The sequence below is a fragment of the Cavia porcellus genome, unplaced genomic scaffold (assembly GCF_034190915.1).
Source record: "Cavia porcellus strain 051 isolate PalLab524CR breed Dunkin Hartley unplaced genomic scaffold, mCavPor4.1 scaffold_19, whole genome shotgun sequence".
Classification (NCBI taxonomy): Eukaryota; Metazoa; Chordata; class Mammalia; order Rodentia; family Caviidae; genus Cavia; species Cavia porcellus.
The window spans coordinates 23,979,382-24,001,638 of NW_026947502.1; the positions used below are offsets into that span (position 1 = coordinate 23,979,382).

The window sequence follows — 22,257 nt, forward strand, 5'->3', positions numbered from 1 at the left end:
TGTGTGTGTGTGTGTGTGTTTTGACTGTGTGCTGGGTCATTCTAACATGCCTTCCCTGGGAGGTCTTTGTAGGTTTTCCAAAATGATTGGGAAAGTTGTGAATTTCTCCTCCCAGAGTAAGTTAAAAGAATTTGCTACCTAATATGGTACCTTTGAACCTATTGTGTGCGGACTGATAGCTTATGGCCAGGGAGGGTTTTTTCTAAACAAATGCAATGAAAACCCACATATTCTGGATTTGGCAGGGGAGACTTTCCTTCTCATGCTTTTCTGATATTTTCATTGCACTTACACAACACTGACTGCTTGACTACAGTAAAGAGTGTGTTTTCTGCTATTTGCAATAATGCATTCAGTAGGTGCCAAGTGAGTGTTTCAAGGACAAATGGACGGTTATGTTGATTTCTCCTACTGGAGCAAACACTCTACTTAGAGTTGCAAAATTTAAACTCTACTCAACGAAAGCTGTTAACAGGCTTTGTGATCTTTAACAAACTCCTAAACTGCTCTGGGCTCCATTCCTCATGTGTATGATCCGAGAGTTGGATCTTTATGCTCCTGTCGGTCTCTCAAGGTCAGTGGATCTGTGTTGCAAGGGCAGCAAAGAAAAAGACGCAGTTACTTCACGTACTGTTCTGAATGCTTGAAAAGTGTTTTGTCGTCCTGAGGTTTGAGGGCACTGGTGTTGGCCTGACACGAAAGACCCAGAGGGAGTCACTGTATTCAAATGTCCCAGGGGCCCTGCATCGTCTCCAATGTGGCGTGTGGATCTGTGTTGTGCTGGTGAGCGTGCTGATAGGTATTGGTCTGTATGTTCTGCCAGGGACCTGGAACCCTATCTCACCCCAATATTCCAGCCTTCTAGAGAGGAGGGAGAAGTAGAGACAACACTGCCCACTTGCAGGTGACTGTTTCTCCCTATGCAAAGGTTTCTGAGGGTCTTGAGAAACTGTTTTTCTCAGGTTTACCCATGTTTGTGCTAGCTTTGCTAGGACCAATGTCTGCAGTGGGATGCTTTGTTTAGTTTGGCTTGTTTTATGGGGCTGCAGTGACAGTCTTTAAAATCAATTACAATCCAGGCAACGGGGGGCTTGCCACAGCACTCTGCTCCATGTTCAAGGCCTGTACTGAGAAATCAAACAGGTCCCGGTTGCCTCTCAAGGAAATTTGTGGTGTTCCAGGGACCTGTGGTGGGTTGCAAATCTTGATAGGTGGAAGACCTGTCTGCATGCAGCAGAGTGACTTGTTCTGTGAATCTGCAAGATGCGAAAACAATTCCCCGAGCTTCAGATATATTGTTCTCTCTTCCAAGTTTATCAGAGACTTTAGCCAGGTACTGTGTAGCAAGGGGCAGACCCTGGAGTTGGGGAAAGCAGGACAGAGGACTCTTTCTTGCTCTTGCTCCTTGGAGAGGGAGCTGCTGTACTGCTTAGGTTCCTTCTGGTCGCCAGGCTCCTTGCAGCTCCCTCCACTGAAGACTGACTGCTGACCCCTTTCTCCCTCTCTTGTCAATCTAAAGGGGGACACCAGAGCCCTCTGTAGTGGTTTTCATTTTCCCTGAGTTATTCTGGCAAATGGGGCATCCTCAGAACGCACTGCTGTGTGACTGCAAATCTGCAGATCTTTATTTCTAAGCCTAAGGGTCAGAAATGCAGGGCACAGAGGAAAGAAGAACCCTGCCCTGCTCTCAGTTCATCCTGCAACCACTCCGGGCTCTGGTTCTCGGCTGTGTTCCATTTCTGCTCCACCTGGTCTTGCCTGGGGAGGTCGCCATGCACTCCCACGTCTCAGTGCCATTGAGATGTGTACAACTGTGCAACCAAACCTTTAGTCCGAAGTCTTTGCTTTTGCCTCAGATCTTAGCTTCGTCTTTGACATCTCAAATCCCCCACAGAATACATGGAGTCACCTTTTTTTTTGAAGAGAGGCAACTGTTAGAACAGGTTTTCCAACTCAATATTGTGTTTATTGATCTTTTGGTGTAAACAGAGCATTGAACAGCCATTTAGAAAACACGAGGATGACAACAGCGGAGTGATGTCCTACAGGAGCTCATCTGTCCACGTTTTGCAGAATGAGGCTCTCTATTAAGATGCTGGACGAATATTTTACAGAAGGGATATTAACAAGTGCCATGGGCCCCGAGAAGAGGCCTGGTGGATTCTAGATTCATTCTTGTTGTTTCCAACTTCTAAAAATTGCTAAAAAGAAACACCAAACGGCTTCAGAAACTGTGACTACTTAGCCTTTATTCAGTTTATTTTGGGTCACCTCTGATTTGGTGGGGCAGAGAATAACTAGGGATCAGTCTCACAACCTCGTGCTTGCCAGGCAGACACTTGTGCCACTGAGCTAAATCCCCAGCCACCTCTGCTTTTTTTTTTATGACCCACACTTTGGCTCCAAAAGTATGAAGCTGGTTTCTTAGGTGAGTTCCTTACCACTTACAGACTTCTGGAGAAGCACCGCAGGGTTTATTTGCTTTGTTATTTGAGTTCTATCCATCAGTGGCTTTGGAAAGTCATGCCCTTTCTTTGGTTTTCAGGGTTTTTTTGTCTGTAATTTGAGATAATAACAGGGCTAAAATGAATATTACATGAAATAATGCTTAGTACAGTCCCTCAATGGTAATAAATGCTCCATAAATGATAGCTTCAAATTAGTATAATTATTATTTCCAATTTAATTATTCATTTATAATTACTAGGTTCACTTTTATTATTATCAGTTCAGAGTGGGAGCCAATGTAGAGTATTAAAAACAAGATGATGTTTAAATTAACTTTTTTTTTTTTTTTGAAATAGCAAGACAGGAAAGCAAAAGCTGTATGAAAGTGGGGGTGTGCATGTATACTGCCATAGTTAATACTAATGATTATGTCGCATGTTCTTGTAGAAACCTTATAAAGTGGGTTATTTATCTTCTTATGAATAGAAAAACTTGCATAATTGTGTCAGAACTTGTGCAGGAGCAAAATTACAGATACTTAACTAGTTGTTAACTTTTTATTTTGGTTGGCATTTTTGGCCTCACTTTTCCTATGAAGAGGGAGAGACATGGGTCATTTGAAGTCCACATCGTCTTTTATCGCTGTTTGGCCCAAGGGAGTAACCAGGCGAGGGTCTGTCCAGCCCCCTAAAACTTCCATCGGCCCGCTGGCTCCCAAAATCTGGGCGTCTGTCCCAGATTGTCAGAGTCTGTTGTGTGCACTGAATTTCATTGAGTTTTTTTCTTATACTACAGATTTAAAGTTCTTTTGTCCTCAAATAGCTGATGTTTTCCAAAACTTTACTATTTCTTGCCCTCAGATAACAAGGTGAATGCAATTAACGATCTCATATTTAGGTTATGAAAAGATATTTTGTTAACGTGTTTAAAGACTTCCTAAGAAACAGAACTGAGGGTGTCCCTAGAGCAATTACCCAGCTCAGCCTCCTCATCATACATCCAAAAAAACTGGTCCAAACAACGAACATGATCTGCTCAAGAGTCAGGATTAGAAGCCAACAATCCTGATTTTCTTTCTTTCTTTTTTACTTGTGTTTCTCAAAGTGTGGGCTTCTACCCCATTATGCAAAATTATTTTTCACTGTAACAGATAATTTTAAATGTGCACAGGTAAAGCAGTGTATCATAGAGGTGGTGATCATTCATTTTCTTTCCGCTTCTCTGATTATGTCAAGCTTTGTATACCTTAGCTATTTTGCCTTAATCTGTCCCTACTAATCTCCTTTGATTATAGAGAAAGAGCAAACTTCAGGCTTACCCTCTTCTTAGAATTTAATAAAAGCGCCTTGTTTTCGTCACACTGATTGTTACTATTTTCTTCCATGGATGGCAACAGATATAGTTTTCTATCTAAGTAGTAAAGTTTTCCTCTTAAAAAAATGTAGGAAGATTGAATCTATTTTATGAAAAATATCTAGCGAACAACAATTCAAGTTGTAAATTATGGCCAGTGTATGGTGATCTTCCATTGGCAAAATAATGATTAACTAAAGCTTGAAAAATATTTGATCTTCCCTTTACCCTCTTAGTATCCTTTGAGAATAGACTTGGCTAGGTGCAAGTTTCCACCTTATTCATGTCATGTCTCTTTTAAGGTAGTAGCTAGAAAATAATTGTTATATTTTCAAGGAAAATATAAAACTACCCATCTACCAGGGATAATTTTGGATATGTTAAGAATCTTGTTATTGGTACCACTCCTAGATGTCAAAATTTGATAGACAGTCAATTTAGTTTCAGCGTCTCGATGTTTTTGCTTATATTTTAAATTATAAACTGTATACTATTGAATTTGTTGTGAGCAGAAAATAGTTTTATCATTTAGGGCCCAATTCTCTATTTTAAGATTATGTTTTAGACCTTTTCCTCACCCTTTTTAATCCTTTTAAGATGTTATCTATCATCTGGTTCTCTTGATATTCATTTAGAGAATAGGAAGAGAAGAAAAAAAATGACAAGATGCAATTTATCAAACATTTTCCTGCTATTATTACATTTTAAATATTGGCATATATAGAATAAATTAAATAGAAATATTAATGCTGTGCATCAAAATAAGATATGGACTTTTCCACAATTTTTGTTATCTATAATTTCCCTATCCTCAAGTGAATATACGTAAAGAAAGGTGCCCTGGGTTGCACTGTTTGGGTGTTTTCCCCATTAGCTTTAACAGGGAATCTTTCCCTACTCCCAGAAGGAGGTATTTCGTCTTAGTTTTAAATGTGTTATCAGGAATTCCAGAGCTCTGAAGATCACAGGGGCTAACTCAGGACAGACTTGCCTTTCATGAACATAACACAGCACACGTCCAGTCTTTCTGTGGGCCTCCTCTGGCTGACTGCTCCTCCAGTAGAAAATTTATTCTCATTTAGGAGAAACTGGGGAAAAAATCGGAAGGTGGAGTCAACTCCTGATGACCTATGGGCTGTTAGAGTCAAATGTTTGAAAAATGGGCTCTGAATCAGCGGAGATTTTACCAAGTGACTGGTGGAACTGCATACTGATCGCTAAGAGTATCAAGATGCCAAGAAATAATGCTCCTTCTATGACTGCTAATAAAAAGACTGTATTGCTAAATTCAGGGCGAGGAAGGTTAATGATGATACATTCTTTTTGAGTATCAAAAATTAACATGATAACTTGCATATTAAAGTTAATTCAGACACACTGCTAATGGAGAAGGCATACAAAATTAATTTCTATAGCACCTCGTAAATTACGAGTCCTCCATCTCCTGTGGCTGATGCTCTGTCCTGGCAAGAGCCGCATGTGTGTCCTTCATAGGCAATGCTGCAGCCAGTCTTGGGCCATCTTTGGCCCCTAAGGATCTGGGGAGCTTGGGGTGCATTCCCTTTAGTCCTTAATCACATCCAGTCCTCTGCTGAGTGTTTCCCTGCTGGCAGTGGGTGGAGGGTGTCATCCTCTGCCAGGTTCTTGCTTGGCAGAGTTCTGGCTGTGAAGAGTTAATGAAAGTGGAACTAGCCTGAGCTGAAAAGAGGGCTGAAGTCCAGAGATAGAATATGGGAGAAAAGAAAAGATCTCTCCCCTCTCCCCTCTCTCTTCCCTCTCCCCTCTCCCTTCTCTCCTCTCCCCTCTCCCAGCTCCTCTCCTCTCCTCTCCTCTTCCCCTCCCTTTCTCCCAGTCTCCTCCCTCCCTCCCCCTCCCCTTCTCCCTCTCTTTGTCCTTCCCCTTTCTACCTCTCCTCGTAACCCTCCCCTCCCCTTGCTTTTTCCCTCCCCCTTCCCTCTTTCCCCTTATCCCTCTCCCTCTCTCTCTTTCCCGTCCCCCTCCTCTTCCTCTTCCCCCTCCTCACCCTCTCCCTCACCTTCTCCTTCCAATATTTGAGTAATTGTGTATGGTCTTACTTCCTATTGAGGACCAGGGCAGGTGGGAACTTGATCCAAACTTTAAGAACAGACTCTCGATTTTGAATGCTTGAGGATCAGTCCTGGGGAGATACCTTAGGCACCATTCCTGGCTTCCTGGATTTTCACTATTACTCTGTTGAACAGAGAAAATAATACTGCATAATGAAATACAAACATGTATATATATATACATGTATATATATATGTATATATATATACATGTATATATATATGTATATATATACATGTATATATATGTGTGTGTGTACATGAAGATATAGTAAAATATGTACATATTATAGTAATGTAACTATCTGTATGCATGTAATATGTATAATTGAATATATTTCACTTTAGTATAACATATAACATATAAGAAAATATATAAATCTTACTATACTTTTTAATGAATTTCTTACATATATGCATATATGTAACCACCACCTATAACAAAATATAGCAGACATCTGTTACCCAGAAAATGATATGAATATTTTAAAAATGAAATCATAGCAGCTTATGGATTTATAGCACTGTCTATGCACTAGGTGTGCTGCTGTAAGTGCTATAGGGATATTACTTTATCTCCCAATCTTGTTTGGGGAGGTGCTATATTACCTCCATTTTAAAGATAAGAATCCAGAGAGGTTAAGATCGCACAGGGAATAGCTGAGATTCCATAGTGCCACCCTCTACGCTCTGCTGCTTACTGTACGGCATCTGTCATGTGGCCTAGCCGCCAGGGAATGTGAATGGAGCCAGCTTGATGCTGCCGCCTCTCTGCATCCCTGCTCTTTCATGCTCATTTTCTCACGCGGCCGTGGCGTCTTGGCATAGCAGGCTGTGCACGGCGCTCTCCCAGAGAGCCCTTGGGAAAGCTAGGGCTGCTCCACCCCTCCACTCAGCACACAGCACCACTGGATGGTGCTCCCGGGAGGGAGCTTCTTCCTGCGGGTCCCGCCTTGCTGGAGATGCTTGGTGAAGGAGCAGTGGCCACAAACTCCTTAATCAGAGCACCTGGCTGGCTGGCAGTTCAGGATGCTTTACCCCTTTGGGCTCTATCTGAGCCTTGCTCTTGTGATGATCTAAATATTCAGGTTAAAATCCCAAGTTTCTCCGCAGCCCTTAGCCCAGCTCGCTGTATTCCTTCATCTCCCTGCTTTTTCTCCACTTTCACTTTCTCCTCTCTTCCTTGTCTTCTCCTGCCTCCTTCCTCCTTCTTTATCATGACTTCCTCTTGTATCTATTCTTTTCTTCTTTTCTTCATTTTACCGTGACCTCTGTGATCACCAGACAATAAAAGAAGAAGCTGCTGTTTGCTGATCACTTGCAGTTGCCCATCGTCAGTGTCTTCTGGTGGGAACAGCTGTGTTCCTCACATCTTTCCTGTAGTCAGATAACTGCTCGGGCCTCTGTGCTGGATCCTCTTCAGACATGCTCACAACTGGCCTTTGACATGTCTATTTGGAGATCTTACAGAAAGTCAAATCCATCATTTCCAAAACTATGACTATTCGATTCTCCTCTTCCATTCTTTTTCTGCTAGCTATATTCAGAGATAGCCCTCAAATCTTATAGTGCATCATTTTTCAGTCCATCACAAAAGCCTTTGAAATGTTCATGTATGTGCCTAGACTCTGGTCACTTCTCTTTGTCCTTATCACTTATATCCAAATCCATGACACTGTTGTGCCATATATGATACTTGATATTTGCAGGCCCTCAGTACTGAATTGTTCACAAGTGGGTGTTTATGTATGCATGTGCGCATGCACACACGTGTGTATGTTTGTGTTGGAGATAGATCTCAGGGCCTTGTATCCTGGCAAGTGCTCTACCACCCAGCTAACATCCCCAGCCTTTTTTGTTTGCACTTTGAGACAGGCTGTCCAGGCTCTTCTTACTAAGTTGCCCTGGCTGGTCTTGAACTTATATCCTTCTGCCTCAGCCTCCCAAACACCTTGAATTGTAAGTGTGCATCACTGCATTTGACTTTTTTCTTTTTCAGTTTTAATATGTACACATAGGTTTTCCCTACTTTTCAGAACAAAAATTTCACAATTTAATATCAAAAGCAGCTAATCATGACTCAACCTAATGTACAGCATTAACATTAAAATATTCTACAATATGAAAAGTTTTTTTAAAGAATTTAGTGTCAGAAAGAGCTATGTTTCCTGCCACAAACTGTTCCTTTTCTCCCTTAATGAACAAAAATCTGTAGCTTCCAGGCTCAATATTTGCATGATTTTCCGTATTGCCCTGAGGAAAGTGATTGGAGCCTTTATGTGAACTTTTACATTGACATAATTTTTAAAAATTCTTTTTCAGCTAAGGTAGCCTACCAGGAAGTACATGTAACTAACCATAAACACAAGAACAAGTAATGCCCAAAATAAAACATTAATATAAATTTCATAGGAGCACAATTTGAGATTCATCCCCAGGGACTGAACGTAATTGGAAACATGGTATGTTTCATTGTACATACTTTTTTATTCTATTCCCATCAATTGGCAGCTGCTTTTCTATATTAGGCTTGGACTGCCCCAAGGGCAGGGACCTTATATTGTGTTCCCTTTGCACAAAGAGCTCACTTTCCCCAGTCCCTGGTCTATAGCTTTAGAGTCCAAGCAACATCATTTTCATCCTTTTATTTAAATATGGGGCCTAAGTGGAGACTGTTTTCTTAAATCACTTCTTGCTTTGGGCCTTCCAGGGGAGGGCCTGCATTGCCTCCGGGGGCCAAGTGGAAAAGGAAGCCGGTGAGTTCCCCTACCCCTCAGGGCTGCCTCTGCTAGGTCCTCCACCTTCTTTGCTGAGCACTTTAAAAAACAAAGCCAAGCTAGAGGATAAATTCACGCCATTTCCATTTGTACTTATAGAAAAATGCAGCGATCTTTCCTCGCTTCCTCTTTGAAGTTTGGTTCCTGCTACTCAGCCTGTTTGAAGCATATGCTACCTCTAGGTGCTCCTTTTGTAATAAATGGCACCAGGTTTTAAGTGTATGAAAGCTGAGGGGAGGGGGCCTCACCTCTGCCTTGTAGCTGATGTGGGAAGGTAAGGGGAGGAGAGAATCAGTTGATGATTGGAAACAATTACACAACCATTCCATTTTGCTAATGCTTGAATCCAGGAGAATTTTCTCATTTAATTCTCTGAAATGAAGAGCTCCTGTGTTAGCCTTAAAATGTAAACAAGAGGCTTTTAAAGAGCCCTTTTCCCAGAAATGGAATGTTAGCTCCTGTTCTCCTGTTGATAGGAAACACTACTGTTTTGGTTTTTTTGGGTGTTTTTGTTTTGTTTTGTTTTTTGGTATTTGCAGGTTTGTGATGGCAGTGATAGAAGATTGTCTGTAAGTGGTTTTATTATTTTAAGTTGCAAACAGAAATGTAAAAGGACTTTCAAAGGAAGTTGCCTGAGCCCTCCTTAGTCAATGCAAACACAAAGTGGGGAAATGAAAATCTGACACACGTATCCATCTTTACCCATCTCTTGAAGCTCAACTCTCTGAATTTGATTATGTCAGATCAAAATGTCCTTTAACGCAGATAATGGCTTTGAGTCCATTTCATTCCAGCATGTGTGGACCAGGTGTTTTGTACACACCTGGAGGAAACTAACAGTTCAACACGCTCAGCTTTGGACTCAAAATCTTCTGGGCACACTATCAGCTCTTACTGCTGCATTACGCATACAACTTCAGGTGCATTTATATCATGTGTTTTTAGGTACTATGTAAAAGCAGTCTAATTCCTGTTTGTAGAGGAAATGACCAATTCAAAGGCATAAGGCTTGATTGTAGAAAGGCTGAGATAGGCCTCCTAACCCTACTCTAGAGCTCTGCTTCTCCAGATATTCCTTTGTCCTGTTTTAGGTAAAGCCAAAAATGGGAAGAAATTGCTGTCAGGACTGATCAGGAGAGGTGGCGAAAGTGAAGAAAACTTGTGCCATTCTCATCCTCTTTCACCTCCACCGAGCCCCAGCTGGGACCACCTGCTCTCCCCAAGCAGGGTACAGCATAAAGACTATTGAGGTGACCCAGCGCCAGTGCTCTGATCCTAAGGGAAGGCCCTCTCCACCAGCTGCAAACACTTCCTCTTCCACCTAACTCTCACTAGGATCCTATGGTGTGACTGTGACTGTGAGTGTGCTAGGAATGGTAGGTGACCTGACTTAACTGAGCCTAGGTATCTCCGCCACTGAATGATGTCAACAGGGATTGCCCTTCGCTAGCCACTGCAATAAGATAGATATGATCAAATACAGCTAATTAAGAAATAAAAGAAGTGACTAAGTTGACTAACGTGCACTAGTTGAACATTAGAATTAAAGGGTTTTTTTTTTTTTTTTTTTTTTTTTGGTGTTTTAGGAAATTCTCCTAGGAATTTAGCCTTATGGAAAAACAAACATGAATCAACTGTTAAACAAACCCATCAAGCAGAATTGTAGCTTTTCTACTTAAAGCCAACTGAAAGGAGTTAATAAAGTCAGAGTTGGCTATCTCAAATTTGCAGAATCTAGCAATTGGGAATAATTGCCTCACACTTGAGCCTGTGTGTACTGGAGTTTGCCAGGTGTGCACTGACATCCTACCTCAGTGGTTATCATGCTGGTGAGGTGACCCTGGGCAAGCTGTTTGGAGCACCCAATCTCTCATCAATCAAGTGGGGGAAATGCAGTCTATACAGTAACTTGTGGCAAAGGTTAGATTCCCAGTATGATGTGTAGACCCCAGCAAGAGTTCAAAATACATTGCATATCTCTCATAATGAATATTCTACCCTCCCATTTATCATTCCCAACAGTTTCTACCTCTTATTAAAATAGATCTGTCATAATCTGTCATAATGTTGGCTGGGAAAATCCATGTGTGTGTGTGTGTGTGTGTGTGAGTGTGTGTGTGTGTGTGTGTGTGTGTGTGTGTGTGTGAGACTGTAGCCTAGTTCAAAAGGTGTTAAAACTGTAAGGATCCTGATTAAGCAGAGATGGAGACTGATGGATGCAGGAAGCTGGACGAGCCTCTTGTGGTGTGGCTGAAGGGATTAGGGACACTGAGTGCCAAAGAGAAGCAGTGGTTTAGAGGTGGCCAGTCCTAGAGGTGCTGACTGGTTTACTGGGTGTCCTGAGCACTTTCAAATGAATGTGAATCCCACTTGTCACTGAACTGGAACCAGTGGGTTCATAAGATGTCAGACACTGCTCCCAGCAGTCAGAGAGCTGCTTGACACATTTCTCCTCATGCATGCATCGTACGGGAACATATTGCTTGCCTAGGAATCCTGTTAAGAATAGCTAACACTATCAAGCATAGAGGCAACTGGTCCATCCCCAAACTTGTCTGTTTGCTTCTCCTTCTATCCACCAGGGTGGGGAGGTAGCTGAGACTCAGTCTTCTAATAGGCCAACCTGCACTCATCTGCTGTAGCATTGCAAATGCAGTCATTCTAAGCATTAGGGAGCAAATCACACACTGGATCACAGTTCAATTGACCATGTCTGCATCTTTATATTCCTAAAAGCACTTTCCATGGAACAAGATTGTGGTTAAATGAGTGAGCCGGCAGTGAGGAGGCTGGTCAGCAATTGCAGGGAAGTACAAGTGGGACAAATAAAGGTGAGCATGAACACACTGTCAGAGCCCACTGATTATAAATGACGAGCTCGTGGAAGGCATGACAATGGGCCCTGTCTGAAGCTGGCCACTTCCCACTTTTGCAGCAATGCTGAAGGGAGTCTTTCCTCACCTGCCAGTTGGAGCAATGAAATATTCTCTGTGATTAACTCCTAATGAGACAACCCCTAAAAGGAATCTTATATTCTCTTCCTTGAATACCCAAAATCTCATATACCTATGTAGGTATATAGTGCATTGAATTCACTAGTAAATCATGTTGACTCTGCTTTAAAAACATAGCTCAAGTTTATCCAATTCTGTGTCTACTGTTGCAAAATAATCCAATGTTTATCTTTCATCTCCTGCACAGTTACAGTAAACAGGCAAGATAGCTTAGTACATATGATTGTGGGTTCTGAACTCACATTTACTGAGTTTAAGTTAGCTACACATTTTACTCCTTGTGCAATTTTAGGTAGTTACCAAACTATTCTGAACGTTAGTTCCCTCATCCATGAAATCAGGATAATGACATACTTAATAATGAAAATGTCTGGTACAGAAGAATGAGACCCTATGAGTACTAGAGTCCTTCTTCCCCTCTAAAAACATCTGTTTTATACTCCCTTGTCTTTTTCTCTAGTCCTATTCCCCAATCCCCACAAAAACAAGGACAAAAATTACTTCTCTCCACCCAGTAATCAAAATCCTAGGCCCAGGGCCTGATGAGACCAAGCCCCAACCAACCTCTCCAAATGTCTCATGTTGCCCTCTGTCTCTTTCCTACAGTTCAGCTGCACTTGTCTGCAGGGTATCTGTGTTATGGGACCTTTGCCTGACTTTCTTCTGCTTAGAATGCTCTTCCCTGAGATCTCTGAATGCTCAAGTGTCTCCATCTCAAGGAATCTTTCTGTGACCGCCCATAGGCAATGGCTTGGCACTGCCCTCTCCCCCTGCCACACACACCTTTGCACAGTACCTTGACTGTCCTGTGGGATCCACAGTTGCAGCCTCAGGATTTCTATTTCATGCCCAGAATTTCTATTTCAACTTCTAGCACCTGCCTCCCAGGGCTGCCCTCCAGCTGCAGGAGGCTGTTTGACCTGTGCACTGGAAATACTCAGAGAACTTGAGGCTGTCCACCTGCTGGGTCCGAATACTCCGGGTCCTTCTTCCCTGAGGCCTTTGCAGTAAGCACAGCTCCCTGGGCACTGAGCCTAAAAGGTACTGCTGGGGTTCGGAAGCCTTTGCTGCTGCTTTTTTGACCACTCTGCTATACCCTCCTTCCAATCCTAATAAGTCACCTTTGCCCGAATTTTATTTCAGAATTTACTTCTGGAGAGGACAATTATTATCTTTTTTATTTGATTGTTTAAAACAGCCCAGGATATAATGTGCAGGAGAACAGTACCTGTTTTAGTAAGTATTCATCGACTACACATATACACAAGTCTGTGTATGTGAGTAAAACAAATTAAGCATATAAATTAAGCATAGATTCCTATTTAAGGACAGATTTCAGAGAAAGAGGAGCAGAGATTTCAAGTTATATTTATCATCACCGTGCCTTTTTGGGACACATCCTTGACACTTTCTCTTAAAAATTTCAGCAATTATGTATCTGTCTACCCCTCCCACCTCCACTCAGCTTCTGCATAGCATAAAGCAAATTGTAGGGCACTTGCTTCTAGGTTTAATGCAAAAATCACACTTTATGTTAAATAGAAAGGACATCTAGTAAAAGCAAGAACTAATGGTTTGGACTTTAACCAGGTGCCTAGAATAAACTTCTTCAACGACATTTTTTTGGGCAGATTTACTGTGCAGTTTTATTTTCTCTCTTCTAAGATACCTGGAGAGAGTCTTAGCAGTTGCCAAGTTCTATAATCTCTAATAGGCTGTATTTGTTTAGCTAGGGAGACATATCCTAGCCCGGGTTCATAACAGGGAAACACATGGCATGATAGAGGCGGGCTGGAGGGTAGTGAGTTGTGATTCTGAATATTGTAATTAGGTGTGTTTGGGGAAATTAGGAAGATGAGTCATGAGGAGCCACTGAGTGTTGGGAGGAAAATACTAGTAAAGTCATAAAAAGACTTGTAACATGATCTGGAATATGAAGTTTGTGGATGGTTATTGATCTCCCAGTGGGTGCAATTAGTTTTCTTCATGACTAAATGGCTAGAGGAAAGAGATTATGAGAACAAATTGCTTATTGTCAGGGAAGAGTTGTGTCCATGGAGGTCCTCCATCATGTCCAGTTGATCCAGTCAAGTGGTTCTGACATCTGCAGATAGTCCTCAGAGCCAAGAGAAGAAAAGCAGTGGACCAAAGGTGAGATGGACTTCTCAGCCTTGCTCAGAAGAGCCTAGGGTTTCCATCAGCGGGTTTCCTGGGGTGCCAGAAGGCCTGGGGGAAGCAGAGTCAGCCTTTACAGCCACAAACAGTCCTTGCCCCTCAGGAGAGTTTTGAGTTGAGATTGAATTCACTTTCCAGTCAATCGGAACTTGGCCAAAGCCAAATGAGTTGCACCTTAAAGTCTGTGAAAAATTCAACAGCATTGAAGAGTCGATTAAACTATGCTAGTGACAAAGTGAATGGCTGGCTGTGAGTAGAATACAGTTCCAAGTACAGCCTACCATGGTCTAGCTGACAAATGTGGGTACCAACATTGAATGTGGCTAAACCCCCAACAGAAACCCACAGCAAGAAAAGAGCTGGAGACACAGTATATCACCTTCCAGAATGTTCTGCTATCTCTTCATGCTGATAGTGGAACTAGCCTATATCTGGAATCAGAGCCTGGCAAACATTTTACCTTTTTCTAACAGGGACATAGTAAACCAATATTTCTCTGTCTCTGCCTAAACCTGTCTGAATCTGTCTCTCTTTTTTCTCTCTCTCAGCCACTGGGATGAGAGAAGTGAGAGAGTATGTGAATGGAGATATATCTGGAAGTATATATACTGATCTCTTTATTCTATGCTAAGTGTGTGCAACTTGGTGTGGATCTGGTCCTGGAAGCTATCAGAAACCTGGAGTGGTGATGGTATACTCCAGCTACTGGACATAATTTGAACTTTGTATAGGGGGTATTTATTACCTTGTGTACTCAGCTTGAGTGTCAGGTTCATTTCTTGGATGGTAAGCATGAATCTCACTGTTGTTCTATTCCATAGGCAGTGACCACATATTGTAATAAGTGGTATGATAGAAATATTAATGATACTATGTAAAGCATTCTGGGTGCTACAGAAGCAAAGAAGAGAGTTACCAGAGTCAAAATTGGGGCACCAAGAAAGGTATAGAAAATTTGACATTTTAGTTAAGACCAGAGTGAACTCCAGACAAATCCAGAAGTGGAAAAGGAGAAAGCATGGGAGATAGAGACAGTGGAGGTGCAGAGGCAGGGAAGGGTCTCAGAAAGGACCTGGCTCTGTGACACAGAATTCATAAAATGCATTCAGAGCTCAATAGGAAGTTACCCAAGAGTGTTCTGTCCACTGGGGCTCTTGTGTGCAGACAGAAAAGAATTTACTTAGGAGACTCAAACCAGAACATAAATGAAGCTGGCTTGAGGTATGATGGATATACCTTTGCAATGGATTGCATGTTGGACCTAGAGATAAGACTGCATACCAGAAGGCATCTTCACTTTGAGAGAAAGAACAGATTTGTGGAGAGGATGGTTAGGTCCAGACATGAGTCTTAGGAGATCTTCCCTCTGAGGTTGAGCTGATGGCTATGATCACAGATAGGTATTTAGCTTGTCACACATCAAAATGGTTTTCCAAAGAGCACCAAGAGCCTTCATTTCATTCTTCCCATGGAGTTGATATTGTGGAGGAACAGATGATGAAAACGATTATCTTATTTGAAGTGTTCCTGAGTCATGAAATTACTGCAAACACACTTCAAGAGGGATATGGATTCAAGTATATGGCACCAACTGCTATAAAAGAAAACTTTTTGAAAAAGCGAGAAATCCAAGTCCAAGAACACTGCATTTTCCTCTCTGCAAACATGTGGACAAAAGAAAACTCCATTTGATTAAAATATGAAGAGTTGAATAGCTCTGTGGATTCTTTAGTAGCTGGTTTAAATGCAATTTGGACTTGTCACTGGATGGCACATCTCCCAGCCTGTGTCAGACACTGAGCACCTAAGGCAGGAACCCTGTGGGGGGTATGCATGTTTCTGATACTCATTAACTTGGCCTATGAAGATTGATTTAAGGCTTTACAATATTTATCTTTTAAACCATTTATGTTTGTTTGCTTGACAATCAAGTGACAATTTAGAAATGTTGCTTCCTGAAGCTTTGCAGACTAATATAATTTCACAGCTCCAATTACAAATGAGAAAAAATATTTCGTCTAAAAGCAGAAGAGCCAGACATTTCTGAGAAGTCATGGTTAAAGAGAAGACAAAGTACCCTCTGAAAAACAGGCAATATAATTAATGGCTTCCCGGGTAAAAATCTTGCTCATTTTCAGCGCCATGAGCCTCTGGCTTATGAGGATGCTGTATTGCTAATCTGTAAAGCTGATGCCTTTCAGATGAATATACCTCTACTGTTGCTGGAGCATGGCGTGCAGTCTTAATCATTTGTGAATAAGGCAACTGTCCACTGTCTTTCTACTTAGCAAATGCATCTTTCTTCCTATCACCTCCTCTGAACCTATATTTTATGGAATCCTAGAATTATGGTGAAGGCTGTAACAATCATTCAGTTTAATCCTTTATCTGATACATTAGCTTTTCATCATCCCCGTTCAAAGATAGCTCTCTATTGCTTAAAAAGTCCTAGGGGTAGGACTTCCCATGAAAAGAAAACGATCAAGAAAATCAGACTTGCCATGAAATTTTTCTAATTTAATCAATTTTAAGTTGAATTTTAAGTGCAATGATCATTAATGTCCAAAACCTGTCATCAGCCTCTTCCTTTGGATTCATATCATTGTCATGGTGTCTAATTGGATTTCATAAACGTTATTGCATAGCTTTGCTTTGTTACCACTCCTAATGTTACTGCCCTAGGAAGGGAATAGCATTAGATTTTGCATCATCATCTACAAAATTCTGTCTTTCGTCTTCATTGACTTACTTGTAGTGAGAGGTAGTAGATCCAACGCCATTTGTTTCCACCCCAAAATAATGAAATTCTTTAATAAATGTAATGGAATGACTGAATGACTCAGTTAATTAATGACATAATTGTTGTAGCCTTTATAAATCTCCTTACTGTAGGTTCTAATGTTCTCATTTTAAAAATAAGGAGAGTTTTACATGGTTTTTAGTCTTGAGTCAAGACTGAAAATCTAGTTTTAATCCTTCAACAAGTGCGTGCACATGCGTGCATGCATGCGTATGTGTGCGTGCTTGTCTCCACGATAGAACCCAGGGCCTGGCAGATGGTGGGTATGTAGTGAACCCTGAAGAAGCATGAACCCTCTTCTTACATTTTATGCTCAAGACAATGTACTATGCTTGCTTCATTTTTTTCATGTTCCTTCATGGTCTTATCAAATCGTTAGCTACAGCAGATAAATGATTATGTTATATCAGAAGTAAGAATCTAGGAGTGGGCAGGGGAGCGGTCCCATACTTCTGTGCTCATTGTTCTTAGCAGGATAACACAAGGGCATCCTCCTAGGTCTGCTTGCTGTTCTCCTCCTCCAGCCAGCCTGCACACTGCAGTGACATGAATCTTTTTAAAGAGCATTTTTCGGTGACTTCTTTTGCCTGGAGAATTGTGGAGCAAAAAGGACAAGAGAATTGTGGAAAATTTGTTGTGTTTTAAATCTTCTTTGTTAGAATGTTTTATTTCTTTTGCTTACAAAATTAACTGTTTGAAAAGTAAGACTTTATAATCCTTGTCTAACTTAGTAAGAGAATTTATAATTTTTATCTTCTGTTTGGTTTAATTCCAAGAAACCAGCAGAGTTATAATTGAACAGTTAAGCATCCTAGAGATGTGAGGTTATTCATCTCCAAAGAACTGTTTACCACTTCAAATGATCTCACTAGTTTTTCCTGACAACAACCCTAACATACATAATTTCTTCTAATAAACATGATATTTCAAATTCATAAGTTAATATCCTTTTAAAGCTGTGGCTTTATTTCAGTACTGGAAGCAAACTTCAAAATGTTATTGAACTTTTTTTATCTTTTTAAATAATAGATCTGGACAAAAGCTCAACTTTCTAATGATAAGAAAAGGACTAAGTATAGATTTAACTTAAACCCTATGATAATTGGTATATAAATATTCTCCAGTCCCCCCACGACCCGTGATTTCTTAAAAAGGGTAATGTCTAATAGTGTTTAAAGCAGTGATGGAAAATCTTTTAGAGTTTTTAGTGTTACAAACAGCCTACTGTGACATGCATGCCATAGGTTTGCCACCTCTGGCATAGGGCAACAATCTCTTAAGTCCAGTTTTTTCATATTTGGATTATACTTATTTAAATTTACCAGAATATGTGAATAAAAAATCAAGCATTGTTAAATCTGTGGCCTATGATTTCATCTGTACTTTTAAGAATCACATCATCAGAAATTGTTTCTTGCAACATTTAAGAACTTTCATTTTAAATGTAATGCTGCATTTTTTTTCAGAAAGAATGTCCCACTTTCTCTAAAACTATATACTCTGCATCACTCACTGTTCTTTAAATCGCCACTCTTCCTGTGGGGATATTATTCATGTGGAGGACCACCTCAACTGCCACTTCTTTTGTTCATTCAGCCAAGATTTACTGACTTGATACTACGATTCAGGTGCTGTAGTGGACATAAAAATTTTTCTCCATCTTTTATGAACTTTCTCCATCTTTTATGAACTGTCGAAAGAATGGATATTAATTGCAGTGATTACTGTTTAATTATAGATGTAGGAATCTACATCTATAAACCAAGCTTCTTGAGGGGCTGAAGCAGGAAGATCACAAGTTTGAGGCAAGCCGGGACAACTTGGTAAAATCTTGTCTCAGAGTGAAAACAATAAATAAAACGGGCTGGGGATATACTTCAGTGCTGCCTGGGCAGTACTGACATACAAAATAACTAGGGTTCTGAGATAAGGGACACAGTTCAATGAGAGACTATAAATTCTTCCATGAACTTTCTATCCAGACTCATTTCTTTCTTCTGAAACTATCAGGGCATTCTGCAAATCTTCCAGTTGGAATGATTTGGTTGTAACTAACAGACATCCTACTTTAAGTTAAGTAAAAATAAATATACTTAGAAGACAGAAAGTCATAGAATAAGGGAAAGCTGGGAACCAGTCATCAGAGAGACCCAAGAAAATCTCTGGGGGAGGAAGCAACAGCCACCCATGGGCAGCCTCCTCAGGGCACCTCTGGGATGACAGCTGAGCTCCATCAAGGGACAAGGCTGCCTTTTAGTGGTTAGAGGACAGGCTCTGCAGTCAGACTGGATCTATCACTTAGCTGTGTGCACGTGGTAAGTCCCTTTCATTTCCTATCAGAACTATGGGGAAATAATAATGTCTACCAACTAGAGTCACCAGGAGGGTTAACTCAAGTATACAAGGAACATAAAACAATGCCTAAGCTGAGTGTGGTGGAACACACTTATAATTCCAGCTCATCAGGAAGCTGAGGCATGAGAATAACAAATTGAAGGCCAGCCAAAGTAATTTGGTGAAACCCAGTCTCAAAAGATAAAAATAAATAAATAATACATGAATAGGACTGCAGCTCAGTGGTGTAGCACCTCTGAGAATTTAATCCCTAGTATCACAAAAGAAGAGAGTGAAACCAAAAAGTAAAAACCAAAACAAAACCCCAAACCCAGAAAACTGACAGTCCAACAGCGTGTAGTAGCCTAGTACACTGTGAGCCCTCAGTGTATGTTATTAATGTTAGCAGTTTCTATTATAGAGTATTCTCTCTAGATTCGGATTTCAGGGGACCATCCTATTTGGGATAAGTCATCCAATCTTTGTCCTGAGCTTTATGAGAATTTCTTCAGGATCAGAGCAATAGAATGGTGGCTTTGCCAAGAAGTCAGGGGCTGTGCCAACACGAGTGACAGAACAAGGGCTGCCCTTCTTGCTTTCCTCTTTTATCTTAGTCTAGCTTCTGCCATTGCTCCTTGTTTTTGTTGCTAATCACCTTTATTTTATTTTACATACCTGATGGCCAAGAACATGTGTCATGTGTATCTCCAGAAATATGGTTCCTAAAAGATCAAAAATTGTTCTATATTTGCTTATTGAATTGAAATGAAATCCTGATTTATATGATTCACATCTCCCATCAGGTAGCAATTGGGGTGGGAGTGGCTTGAACCATAACTAGGTTTTGGGAGGTTCCTTAAGCTTTTTACTTTCAAGGAAAATGTGGAGAAAAAGCTAGACAGCTTAAGAAGCTTCCAGAAATTTCCCAAGACAGCATTGCCAACAGAGATATTGTTCTCTGCAAAAGTTTTCATTTATTTAAAGTGAAAACAGGATAGCATGGTAGGGATGAGCCAGTGCAGGTATAACCATAATGTAGATGACCACAACTCACCAACAAAAAGGAGTATGGGCAGAATGGATGGGAGACAATATCTGTATACAAGAGTTACATTTGACCCAAAAGAAAATTCATGGGCTGAGGATCAGAAGAGACAAGAGAGTGTTCCATGCGATGGGGACGCAGAAAAAAGCAGGAGTATTTTGCCCATCAACCGCAGAATGGATAGGAAAGATATGGTATTTTTATACAATGGAAAACTACTCAGCTATAAAGAAGGATTATCTCAAGGCTCTTGTAGATAAGTGGATGCAACCCGAGATCATGCTAATGAGTGAACATAGGTGAATATGGGTTGTCTCCCTAGTATAAAAAAACCAAAGGAGTTAATGGGATCCAAAATGTATAACATATTGTGAAGGTGAAAGGGGAGGAAAAGGGAAGGGAAGCCATTGTTAATTTCTTATTATTTATTTAGTTATTATTATTTGTTAATTTCTTATTAATTATTTATTAATTAATTTATTTCTTATTAATTATTTCTTATTCCTTATTATTTATTTATTTCTTATTATTATTTGTTAATTTCTTTTATTTATTTCTTCCTTTAAAAAGGGAAGGTGGCAGCCATTGTTAATTTCCTTTGTTTTGTTTTGTTTGGTTTTATTCTGTTTTGTTTTGTTAGATTGCATTATGTCTGATGGTGTGGGCAGCTATTCTGAAGATAAGATATAGTATGGTAGCCATTGTTAATTTCTTATTATCTTGTTTTGAAGGCCTGTATCACTTTCACTGTTTTGTTTTTATTGGTTTTATTCTCTTCTGTTTTGTGTGATTTTGTTATTCCTGATGGTATGGGCAGCTATTTTGATAATATGAGGCATTATAGTAGCCTGTGTTGATTTCCTGCTGTCTTGTTTTGAAGTCCTGTATTGCTCTCATTGTTTTGTTTTGATTGGCTTTATTCTGTTTCATTTTGCTTGCTTTTATTCTCTTTAAAATAAAATAAAACAATGTGCACAGGGATGCAATGGAATGTTGCTCACTTTCTGTACTGTTTATAAGACTAAAAATTTTTCCAGCAATGAGCATATGGTTAAATAAGCAAATATCCCTATAATTTGAAAATACTGTAAAATGTTAAGTAAATAATCTGGTGTAAAAAGCACCCCAAGAAATATTACTAAATGAAAATGATCAAGGTACTGAGCAATACAGCCTAGTCTTCTTTGGGAAAAAGAAAACAAAAGAGAATGAGACTGTCTTGTATATTTAAACATATGTATACAAAATCATATAAGAGACCAAAGGTTCATAACACTTGCACAATATAACTCTCATTTAAAGACAAATGAAAATAAGACCAGAAAGTTTATACTGATATATATGCACAATGAATGCATAATATATATAATCTATGTGCCATATTTATAAATACATCAGTGTAAATGGACCATGTATACTATAAATATATACTATACCATATCTAAATGTATATGTATGTATATATGCATGTATATATATATATAAATCTACAAAATATATATGTATGTTCCAGCAGTATATGTACATCTGTGTGTATGTGTGTGTGTATACACACACACACACACACACACACACACACACATATATATATATATATATATATATATATATATATACTTCTGTGTCTGAGGATTGATCAGAATTATGAATGATAATCCAAAGGAATATTAACCTAATCTTTAATATTGAAATTTTTATGGGAATACATTTGTGTATCATTTAACGAAAAAGGTATGTTATATGTGATAGTTATGTATTTATATGTAATTATATAATTTAAAATACTTATATATGTATGTATATGTATGTATATATATATGTATGAAAGAAACAAAAGAAACCCAGTGAGAGGAAGTTCACGTGCCTGTGAAACTGCTATCCTTTCAGAATGCCGGGACATTCTGCTCCCTGTTATCACCAAAGAGCTAAAGGAGCTGCTGGAACCAAAGGATGAGCTGCAGCACCAGGCTCTGGAGAAGAAGTACTGCGTGGAATTACTCAACAGCATTTTGGAGGTCCTTAGCTCACAGGATGCGGTGAGTTCTTGGGGTGATGATTTTGTGCTGGGCTCGAGACTAGAGCTGAGCTGATTAAGTTCTAAAATATCAGTACTTATGAATAGCAGCTGAAGTGTACAGATAAATGTCAATAGCTTGCTCAGCAAGCCCACTGTTTCAGTGACTTAACCTCATTGCTGTGAAAGATGGTATAGTCATAAAGAGGA

At 40.0% G+C, this 22,257-nt stretch overlaps 1 protein-coding gene across 1 annotated transcript in view; it reads left to right on the forward strand.

The window, feature by feature from the left end:
- Dock2 (dedicator of cytokinesis 2) overlaps positions 1-22,257 on the forward strand; it is a 410,327-nt gene that overhangs the window by 133,128 nt on the left and 254,942 nt on the right. Inside the window, exon 26 of the mRNA XM_003473329.5 lies at positions 21,921-22,069. Coding sequence (XP_003473377.3) covers positions 21,921-22,069 — 149 coding nt within the window. The remainder of the gene's footprint in view (positions 1-21,920; positions 22,070-22,257) is intronic.